This window comes from Diabrotica virgifera, chromosome 9, assembly GCF_917563875.1.
Source record: "Diabrotica virgifera virgifera chromosome 9, PGI_DIABVI_V3a".
Classification (NCBI taxonomy): domain Eukaryota; kingdom Metazoa; phylum Arthropoda; class Insecta; order Coleoptera; family Chrysomelidae; genus Diabrotica; species Diabrotica virgifera.
In genome coordinates this window covers 189,996,835-190,008,916 of record NC_065451.1, presented here as the reverse complement: position 1 = coordinate 190,008,916, position 12,082 = coordinate 189,996,835, and the positions used below count along the sequence as shown (strand labels likewise).

The 12,082-nt window shown below is 32.9% G+C and overlaps 1 protein-coding gene across 2 annotated transcripts in view; it reads right to left on the bottom strand.

The window, feature by feature from the left end:
* Nucleotides 1-553: 553 nt before the first annotated feature.
* The window catches only part of LOC114329000 (UDP-glycosyltransferase UGT5), a 66,621-nt gene continuing 55,092 nt past the window's right edge, over nucleotides 554-12,082 (bottom strand). For both annotated transcript variants that reach the window (XM_028278011.2, XM_028278010.2), the window contains exons 3-5: nucleotides 10,342-10,561; nucleotides 1,558-1,797; nucleotides 554-753 (exon numbers count right to left, since the gene is read on the bottom strand). In XM_028278011.2, the coding sequence (XP_028133812.2) occupies nucleotides 690-753; nucleotides 1,558-1,797; nucleotides 10,342-10,561 (524 nt within the window). In that variant the 3' untranslated portion in view covers nucleotides 554-689. The remainder of the gene's footprint in view (nucleotides 754-1,557; nucleotides 1,798-10,341; nucleotides 10,562-12,082) is intronic.

The following is a 12,082-nucleotide window of genomic DNA, read 5'->3' as shown; positions in this document are numbered from 1 at the left end:
TTAAAAAAAATAAAGTTAGGGGTTGTAACTAAGGGATGAATGTTTAGGGGATTTTTTTTCTACGCCATATTAAAGTGTATTACAAATGTAATAGATCAGTTTTTGTACCATTCAAAAATCTCTATTCGTTTATGAAATATGTATAGCCTTGATAAATTAGTCTGGGACACATAATTAACAAAACTAAACTGATATTTTCTTGGTTATTTACGAACCGATTTTATTTTCAAAAAATGTGTTGAATAGACGATAGAAGACCACATCCAAAACTATAAAAAATATACAGGGTGCTATTAAAAAATTAAAGTTAGGGGTTGTAACTAAGGGATGATTATTTAGGGGATGATTTTTTTGTACGCAATATTAAAGTATATTACAAGTAGAATACATCACCTTTTGTCACATTCGAAAATCTCTATTCGTTTAAGAGATATAGCTTGGGTAAATTAGTCTGGGACACCCTGTATAACTCAAATAATTATCAATACATAAGTGGTTTAACAATGTGTAATAGTCTACTAACAAAATATGGTAAGAAAATAAAAAGCAGAGGTGAGTATAAAAAAGGTTTTTCCATTTATTTAAGGATTGGTTAAAATATTAATACCATTTTTTCTTGAACCTCGAATAACTGAAGTCATGTATCCTGACAATAATGCTGCCAAACATTTATTACTGTAGATTTAGAACTAATCTTTCTTCTTTGTCTTTCTTGTTTTTTTAGCATCTCCTTTTACTAGATATTTTAACCACCTAAAAATGAAATACATTTGTAAACAAAGCTTTAAATACTTTCGAGTCTAAGACTGAAACCCAAAATCGCAAATTAGATCATCTAATACTGAACAAATTCCAAAATCTACAACTTTGAAACCCACCACAGTGGATCAAAACTTTTTTGGTACCCCTATTTCTACCTTTGCCACTTAACCTTTCAATTGCTCTGTCATCACAAATCACATTCCAGTTGAGGCAATTATCTGTCAAACTGAGGAAGCCAACTCTATTTTATCTTCTGAAGATGATGAAGAAGTTAGACAAGACGTCGCTGGAGTCCTTAAAAGTGTCCTATTCAAAACATTAGCCAATTCAAGAGAAAAGCCCTGAAAGAAATTCAATCAAATCCAGATCTAGTCATTTTTCCCGCCGACAAACAAAACGTCACTGTCATCCTAGACACTTCTTCTTGCAACGATAAACTGTCAAATCTAAATTTCTCAAAATTTGGAAAAAACAACAAAAACCATTATCAATAAAACCTCTCTTCCTGTTGCCGTAAAACAAACCATAATTCCTCGTGAAAAGTCTTCTAGCACACCTCGAATATACTGCCTACCCAAAATTCACAAACCCGATCTTCCTCTACGTCCCATTGTCATTGAGATCCCGGAAGCCCTGAAGATGACGTCAGAGACGAAGTTGAAAGCTCGGCGAAGAGAATACCCACGAGGTTAAACCCGGAAGCCCAGTGAGTTTAATTTTAATATTAATTCTTGTAATATTATGGATTTTAGCTTTAAGTTTCATTGTTATAACAAAATAACTTAAAATACTTACCTGAAGAATCCCCTCAATATCAAAAAAATTCCAATGATAATCGTTAAGCAAACAAATGCCAAGAATCCCATGACATCGAGCATATAGTATTTCCAAGCTGGCATTCCTATGCCAGGACTGCGCAGATGTTTCGCGCCTTTATGCCTGATGACGTACTCGGTCCAATAGACCGCTCTCTGGAGACTAGGAATTTCTTCGTCCTTGAATATTTCACCCATGGCTTCTGCAGTCTCTTTGTAACTGAAAATAAATAGAAAATGTTTATAAGAGAAATAATACATACGATATAAAAATATGAAATTCATCAGGCCCATCAAATATTTTTTATATACACACACACACACACCCAAACTTATATGGATCACATCTGATATTTCTTATTATTTCCTGCGAATTTAAAAAAAAAACGAACACACGAAGTCAAACAATATTTATTTTAAAGGAATTTAAGAACAAATACACAACAGTTAAATAGAACAACAAAGTATTTAACAAACAAATTGAAATTAGTTGTTTTAAATAGCATAGAAAAGTTCAAGGTAAAACGAATAATGTTAAACTGTTTTCATTTATTTTTTTTAATTTTTTTTGGTAGTCAGTGTTATCATCTCTGTCCTTATGCAAGCTTCAGTTTGCGTGGACACGCTCCTTATCAAATTATCAACATTTTGTTGTGGTAGGTTGCTCCATCCTTCAAGAGCAGTTTGTACTAGCCGTGAGGTGTTTTTATCTTCTGAAGATGATGAAGAAGTTAGACAAGACGTCGCTAAGTCTTTAAAAGTTGACAAAGGAAACGTCACTGTCATCCTAAACACTTCTTCTTGCAACGATAAACTCTCAAATCTAAATTTGTCAAAATTTGGAAAAAAACAACAAAAACCATTATTAATAAAACCCCTCTTCCTGTTGCCGTAAAACAAACCATAACTCCTCGTGAAAAGTCTTCTAGCACACCTCGAATATACTGCCTACCCAAAATTCAAAAATTCGATCTTCCTCTAGGTCCCATTGTCATTGAGCCCCGGAAGCCCTGAAGATGACATCAGAGAGGAAGTCGAAAACTCGGTCGACTAGGGGTCGACAAGACAATAAATCTTGTCTTGATAACAACTTCTTGTCTTGTGTTGTCTTGAAAAAAAAATCAAGAAATTTAAAAAAATCTTGTCTTGACGTTTTCTTGACATCTTATATCTTGTCTTGACTCAAGAAATTTCAAGATCTTGAAATTTTTTGATTGAATAATGTTAAACTGTTTTTATTTATTTTTTTTATTTTTTTTGGTAGTCAGTGTTATCATCTCTGTCCTTATGCAAGCTTCAGTTTGCGTGGACACGCTTCTAATCAAATTATCAACATTTTGTTGTGGTAGGTTGCTCCATCCTTCAAGAGCAGTTTGTACTAGCCGTGAGGTGTTTTGTAGATTATCCTGGCGAGCTCTAATTTGTCTTTTAAGCATATCCCACAAATTATCTATAGGGTTAAGCTCGGGTGAGCAAGCAGACCACTCCAAACAAGGGATATCTTCTGCTTCAATGATGTCTCTAGTCACTCTAATGGTATGTGGAGGTCCATTATCATGCAAGAAAATTAAATTTTCTCCTGTTGCACCTCTCCAGAGCCTAACTACAGGTTACCAACATACCTGTGAGCAGTTAAAGTTGATTGGATGAAAATTAAAGGAGTTTTTTTACGGATCACAATTCCTCTCCAGAACATTACACTTCCTCTTGTATATTTGTGAACAGATCTGACAGTTTTCGTTCTTGCTTGTTTTCCTCGACCTCTAAGTACACGATTTCGTGGGTCGTCTGATTTTACAAAAATCCTGACTTTTTTTGAACATACTTAGCACATTTTGTCAATTCCCAATGTTCCAGTTTTGGTGGTGAAGACAACAATTTAGGCGATTTAAGATAATATAAATATAATATAAATATAATATAATATAAATATAGAGGAAATAAAAAATGTAGTATATCAAAGTGTGTAAATAATTTATTTCTTTAGCTGAGCGCTTTCGACATAAATGTCATCATCGGAGCTAATGGTCAATTGTTAAAAAAGTACCGCTACAAAATTGAGGTGTTAACATTTGCATCTAGTGAAAATAACTTTTGGTTGGATATCCTCCGTACAACCTCAAACAGCAAAAACAGAAAAACGGCCACATTACACGTTACACAAACACAAAAAGAATTTTTTCATGGTATAGGTATCACCCATCCATTGTTGGCCTAGTAGAAATAGCTGACTGACCTGCTATTTCTACTAGGCCAACAATGGATGGGTGATACCTATACCATGAAAAAATTCTTTTTGTGTTTGTGTAACGTGTAATGTGGCCGTTTTTCTGTTTTTGCTGTTTGGGGTTGTACGGAGGATATCCAACCAAAAGTTATTTTCACTAGATGCAAATGTTAACACCTCAATTTTGTAGCGGTACTTTTTTAACAATTGACCATTAGCTCCGATGATGACATTTATGTCGAAAGCGCTCAGCTAAAGAAATAAATTATTTACACACTTTGATATACTACATTTTTTATTTCCTCTATTCATTCAAGTGTGTACAAACTTATCAGTCTTTCAACTATTATTTTAATATAAATATAATATAAATATAATATAAATATAATATAAATATAATATAAATATAATATAAATATAATATAAATATAATATAAATATAGCGATCAATAGACAACAACAATTTGTGCTGCCTGGATAACTCGGGAACCCATAACTGTCTCCTGCTGTATACTTCTTGGCACAAACTCTTCTTCTTATCGTGTAAACTGAAAGAGTTGCAACTGTAGCTTCCAAAAGCTGCCTTTGGAGCTGCAGGTGAGAAATAGTTAGTGTCTTCCAGCTGAATGGACAATTAAACGATCGTGGCGACCCATTATTACTTTTTGGCGAATTTCCCTTGCTTTATTTTTGAGTTTTCCTAGTCCGGTTACCTAGCATAGGTTTTGAACAGAACGCCCTGTGTTACGTCTAGCCCTACAGCTATGTCCCTCTGAGAAGATTACTTGCTCCACAAGACCAATAATCTTTCCCCGTTGTAAGTTCTATAACCTCATATGACGCATATTTTCGTTTTTGGACACAAAAGTTAGTTTATTTATTTTCGTTCAATTTGCAACTCAAGCAAATAACCTATACCGTACCGAGCTGTACTATCTGTTTGTCTTATAGATTTGTTTATTTTCGATAAACACTTTTATTCTTCATTCTTCGCAACAATAACAAGTTTTTTCAAAAGAAATAAATATTACTTTGAAATACATGGTGATTCCATATAAGTTTGGGTGTGTGTACATTGTGTTTATGTACCTATAGTATTTTCACGAATGTATGCTATTTTGGATTTTATTTCAAGTTTAGCAAAAATCCACGTTTCGTCTAAATAAACAAATAAAACGTGCTATTTTTTCTTCTTCTTCATGTGCCTTGTCCGTTGCGAACGTTGGCAGTTAACATGGCTATTCTTACTTTGTTTACGGCAGATCTGAACAGTTTGGTAGATGACAATCCGAACCATTGCCTCAAGTTTTGGAGCCACGAGTGTCTCCTTCTACCTGGAGCCCTTCTGCTGCCTATTTTCCCTTGGATGATCAGTTGTAGTACTCTATATTTATTGTGCCTTATACCGTGACCCAAGTATTCCAACTTTATTTTTTTTTATAGTTATTCCTCCCTCCCTCTCTTTACCTATTTGGCATAGTACTTCCTCGTTGGTGACGTTGGTTTAAAATTATTATATTTTCTTAAAAATCTCGATTTTTTTGCAAACGATACTCTTTCACACAAGATTTTTTTATTAACTTTCATTTTGAACCTGAACCTAAGGTTTGAAAACTCTTCAAAAACTTACCTCGCAAATTTCGAATATATTTCTCTTTTAATTTTTTTAACACCATTTCAACAGAAACCTTTTCTTATTTTGTGCACATCTTATATAAAATGTCTCGTATTTCCAACTTACATCCCTCGGGAAAATTTTTTTCTTAGAGTATGGTCTAGGTCAGTGGTTGGCAAAGTGCAGCTCCGAGGCCGTATGTGGCTCTTTGGCTCCTTAGGTGCGGCTCGGGCTCAAATATCCACGGAAAGCGCAATAATATTTTGCTTTAAAAAAATTGGTAGGAAAAACATGACATCTTATTTTGATAAATTAGCTTTTATCAAACTTACAAACTTTAACCATTTGTCAAAAATCCTCTTAATGCTTCAACGGCCGAGTTACAATTTTCTCCTTTTGAAATTGGCATTAATAGCTTTGAAATACAATTTCTGGATTTAAAAAACAAGGAGGTATGGCGTTCTAAATGCCAATGCGAACGTCTATGTGTTGAATTGGAAATATTGGAGAAGAAAAAATATTCACAACACAAGAAGTGGTCTGCTTTGAATGACCTTGAGAAGGAAGACACGGTCATTTTCAACACTTGGAATAACATCCCTGATTCTTATGATCAGTTAAAAAAGCTCACGTTTGCTGTTCTTTCCCTTTTCGGTTTTACATATCAACATTTAAACAAAATTGGATTTTGCGCCAAAAATTTTGTAAAACATACAGTGTTGTAGGAAATGAAACCCTACAAAACGAAAGAAAATAGAAGTTCCTACGATGATTAGAAACGAAGATATCGCCAAAAAACGAAAAAACACATTTTAATTTTTTGGTGGGTTAAGGATGGGGCTAAGGGTTTAAACATTTTTTTGCTCGAATACTTTTTGATGTAGAACATGTGGTTCTTTTATTTTTGGAATATCGCTGGGAGCATTTTTTAATATATTAACCGACTGACTGAACCCTTTAGTTTTATTTAGCGTAATAAAAGTTTGATATACAAGCAGATTTGGCTCCCATCTTTTTTTAATTGTTGTAATGTTCATATTTGGCTCTTTGGCCAAAAAGTTTGCCGACCACTGGTCTAGGTTTATGTTAAAAATGTCGGATCTAAAGATATACCGGATATCAGACAGCAGGAACCGACTTAAGTCGGTTCCTGCTGTCTCATACAACAAGCACGTGTACTATGAAGTTTCGAGCAAAAATGTAAATTTTTAATCTATAAATATCGACTTAGTGTAGCTTTTGATTAAGCCCAAATGACTCAAATTTTATAATACAAGGGTCATATGACCAATTTCTGTGGCTAGTTTCAAATACTAAGATCTGTAGTATAACCTGATGATGGTCTGATAAGACCGAAAACGTTTGTGATGTACTTTTAGTCCAACTTGGATCTTTTTTAAGATAAATTTTAATAAAAATTTATATACCATCTACAAAGGAAGTCTTTTTACTTCTTAAATCATTTTTTACTATGGTATACAGCCAATTAGAGGGATCCCTCTTTTTATGTTATATAATTCATATTATTGTTGTTCAGAAATTTAGAATACAGACTCCTTTTTATCATGAGATAAAAACTCGTCCCCAGTAAACCGTGGAACAAAAACATATTACTATAACTTGTGTCAGCTCAGAATTGCAATCAATGAAATTTGCTTCAAATAAACTTCTCTTACAACAGATAAGTTCATTTGGATAAAATTTCATTCGTAACAATTCTCAGCCGACACAAGCAAAGCCCTATATTTCACCACCATGACTTACTGAGGATGAGTTCTTTTTGGAATCTCATGATAATTGTAGCATTTGCTGTAGCCATTTTAAGTTAAAGAGAGGTAAGAATAATTAATTGCGACCATGATACAATAACCAGTTATTGTATCATGAATTTCGACTGATTATACGGCCTTATTTGGCTATTAGCCCGATCAGGGAACACAAAATTTTACGACAACCTCCAAAAAAATAAAGGAAGGATGAAACTTTGGGAATAGGTAGTTGAAATTGTCTATTATTATGTAAGAAAAAGTTTACAATTCTACATCCCCTCCATTTTACAAAAATTGGGAAATACGGGGTGAAAAATAGTTTCTCGGGGGTGTAAAAATATACGTTCAAAATAAGTCCGAAATTGTATAAGATGACTAATTCTAAGTAGCTTTTGTTCTATAGGGTTTTTTCACAAGTTAATACTTTTCGAGTCATTTGCTAGTGAATATGTTCATTTTTAACAAAAAAAAAAAAAAAATGTTTTTGGACGTTTTTTCACAGATAACTCAAAAAGTAAATATTTTAGCAAAAAAATATTCTTAGCAAAAATATAGCTTATAAAAAACTGAAAAAAATGGTGTAAGCATGAGATCTGTAGACTCAGTAGAAGCAGAGTTGTAGCTAATGAAAAGTAGGTTCTTCTTCGTCAAATTACAAATCGAATATTTCAATTTGAAATAACCCAAAAACGGAGCTCTTTTCTGGGAAAATTCATTACAAATTTTTTAAAGTGTTTAAAAAAGGTTCATTTTTGTTTTTTAGAAACTTCTAACATTAAAAGTAAGTGAGTTACGCTCAAAATATTGCTGGTCTTTTTTATTTTTTGCTAAAAAAATCGCGAAATTCACCCCCTAATTAGCTTCCCAAATAAAATTAATCGTTACCGCTTTATAAGTTACTTTACTTATGTATTGTTTATATTTTCTATAAGTTTCATTGGTTCTAAGTGCTTAGTTTTGAAAAAAATTGGGTTTAAAATAAAACAATTTTTCTTAATTTTGAAAAAAATGAAATTTTGTATGGAATTAAATTAACTAAAAAAATAATTAGTAATACAAAAAATCTCAAAAAGTAATAAAATGTTCGTTTTGCTTTTCTGAATATTTTTGATTTTTTGTTTTCTTGTTAGACAAAAATTGGTTATGCTATGGCTGTTCAAAATATGCCTAAACTCGTGATTAGTTACTCGTTGAAGCCATTTTAACTACAGATTTTTCGAAAATAAACTTTGAACCGATGAAACTTACAGATCATATAAATAATACATAAGCAAAGTAACTTGGCAAGTGGTAATGATAAAATTTATTTGTGATGCTAATGAGGGGGTGATTTTCGCGATTTTTTTTACCAAAAAACAAAAGGGACCAACAATATTTTGAGCGTAATTCACTTACTTTTAATGTTACAAGTTTTTTCAAAAACAAAAATAAACCTTTTTTAAACACTTTAAAAAAGTTGAAATGAATATTCCCCGAAAAGTGCTCCGTTTTTGGGTTATTTCACATTGAAATATTCGTTTTGGAATTTGACGAAGAGGAATCTACTTTTCATTAGCTACAACTCTGCTTCTACTGGGTCTACAGACCTCATGCATACACCATTTTTTTCAATTTTTTATAAGTTATATTTTTGCTGAGAATATTTTTTCAATAAAATACTTACTTTTTAAGTTATCTCCGAAACACTGTCCAAAAACATGTTTTTTTTTTTGTTAAAAATGAACACATTCACTCGCAAATAACTCGAAAATTATTGACTCGAAAAAACTCTATAGAACAAAAGTTGTTTAGAATTAGTCATTTTATCCAATTCCATTCTTATTTTGAATGTATATTTTTCACCTTCGAGAGGGGGGTATTCCCTCCATTTTACAAAAATGGATGAGAATATCCCCTCTCGAAGGTGAAAAATATATGTAGAATTGTAAACTTTTCTTATATAATAATAGACAATTTCAACTAACTATTTCCCAAGTTTCATCCTTCCTTTTTTTTGGGGTCAGATTGTTCTTTGATCTGGCTATACAGGATGTCCAGAAACTCTACCGACAAACGAAGACAGGAGATTCCTCAGATAATTTTAAGACAATTTAACCTAATTCACCTAGTCTGAAAATGCTTCCTAAAGGAGCTAGAGCTCTTTGAAAATGGCGCCATGTAATTAGTTTTTCTTAAATACCTCCAGAATGCTTCTATTTAGAAAAACGAAAATTTGTATACATATTTAATTTCCAAAAATGAGTCGATTACATCCATTGCGAATTTCTAGTACCGGTCATAGGCGTCCGTTTTGGGTAGGGCAACGAATATGTTATCGCATAACTTTTTTGTCTTTAACTTTTAAGCATTTTTGATACTGGATTATTAAATTGTGAGGTATTCTAGCACTAAAAGGTACTCTTACTTTAAGTCGGTAGGACACACCGTTTTCTAGAAAAATCGATTTGAAAGTTTTTGGTTTTGGGAATTTGAAAAAAAAAGTTGAAAAAAATTAATAAAAAAAAACGATGTATTTTACCAACTTAAAGCAAGAGTAACTTTTAGTACTCGAATATCTCATAATTGAATAATCTAGTGTCAAAAATACTTAAAAATTAAAGATAATAAAGTTATGCTATAAAATGACTGTTGACCTACCCAAAACGGACGCCTATGACCGGTACGTGAAATTCGTAATGGATGGAATCGATTTATTTCTGGAAAGTAAATACGTACACCAATTTTCGTTTTTCTAAATAGAAGCGTTCTGGAGGTATTTAAAAAAACTAATTACATGACGCCATCTTCAAAGAGCTGTAGCTTCCTTAGGATGCATTCTCGGACTAGGTGAATTGGGTTAAATTGTCCTAAAATTATCTGAGGAATCTCCTGTCTTCGTTTGTCGGTAGAGTTTCTGGACACCCTGTATATTCACCTGATTTTTATTTTATTAGTTTGTACTAAAAAGCTTAAATAATAAATGGACAAAAACAAAATCTCGTTTTTATTTTGATTTCACATTTTGCTGGATTCGTACTGGATCCAGCTGGATTATTAGCCCAATTTTGCAAAAATCCTGCTAGACTGAAACTGCTGCTGGATTGCAATCCCAACGTACATCCGACGATGGATGGAATAGCTGCTGATGCTGATGATATATTTCAAATATCTTACCTTGGATTCGTCATAACTTGTCTAATAGCTGCCACTAAAATTTCTTTGGTCATGCTCCTTCTGTCCACTTTCACACCATAACCCTTTTTAACCATTTTATTAACATTTGTTATTTGGTCGCCGAAAAATGGTATTCCTATTAGTGGAATACCATTGACGACGGATTCTTGCAGAGATTGGAGACCTCCTTGAGTTATAAACAACTTAATATTTGGATGTCCTGAAATAAAAAAAGATCGTTCATTAGAAATACTGAACCAGCAGAAGATGAGAAATGTAGAAAATTAAAGGAAGGAGTTGGTAGATGGGGGGCATACCTTAAAGTAAAGTTCTAGTACACTATTAAAAGAAGTTGCAGTTTTAATTTTTATACCGGGGTCATTCGTAAAAAAGGTTCCCTATGCCGCTTAGAAAGAGTGCGACGTGCTGGGAGAAATATGGCAACACTGCCTTACACCTCAACTCTCTTCCTCTCTCTTACCCCACTACTTTTACCACGCTGCATTGCTTAGTGTCAATCTAGCAGCCTTCGAAGTTGGAGGTCCCTGTCGCTGTTACCGTCAATATGAAATTCATACTGTGATACATTTTTTAAATGTAAAATTGATTTCACCTATTGACATTCATCGTAAGTTTATCGTAATTTATGGGTAAAAGTGCATATCTGTTCAACATGTTCGCAAATGGCCGGAAAAGACTGGAGCGCAAGGCCTTCAGATTCATCATGAATTTCCTTTACGGCAGTTAGGTCTTTACTGAATACTCTACATCAGTGTTTTTCAATCTTTTTGATTTTGCGATCACTTTACGGGTTGAAATATTCTGGCGACCCTTTGGTGTTATAGAAAGCCAAAGAAATAATTTAATTAAAAACTACATGTGTTAGGTAATAATTTTTTCCACCTACCTCTACCGAAAGTATACTTTTCCTCACCTGATTGTAGGGAGCAAAGTCGTACTTTTCCTCCCTAGGGAGGAAAAGTGAAAGTGACGTCATGGTATGTAATTGATGAAATAACTTATTGATGCCCTATACAATATTCTATTATTTATTACGTAGGTATCTATACATTTTAACGTTTATTTATAGAGCACACTGTATTTTGCAGAATGGTAAAAGCAGTAAATTGTTATTTTGATTTAACAATGGGTGCGTTCACCAGACCAGTGCGCTACGTCAGCGCTTTGAAACTGTTTAAGATTATTCGGATGAACGTCATGTCAATTTAGGCTAAACTTCAACGTGTTGACGAAGCGGTCGCCATTTTATTGAACGTAGTATTTGTATCGCTTCAATATTAAACGTGTTTAAGAAATATATTGTAATGGCGCGATTATTTAAAAATATTTATTTTACAATGGTTTTAATTATAAAGTAATTGAAACTTAAGAGATACATAATTGTATATGCTCACGAAATTGTAAATCTGTGTATTAAGGAACAATATTTTCAACATAATTCATATTTACGTGATAATTATTATTTATTTATGGTGGGTCATCCAATGGTTCTGCTCTGCCAAGTCCAGCACAGCCAGCAGCACTAAAAATTATTTCCTGTTCATTTCATTATCAAACATCAATAAAGGTAGTATATTATCCATTTTTGAATTAAATTTGTTTAAGATACGTCCAATTTATCGTTGAACGATAAGTATAATAAATCAACAAAAACAACGAATCTCGTTTTAGGTTAGGTTCATAGAACAGGTGGGAACACAAAAAAAAACAACTATGAAAG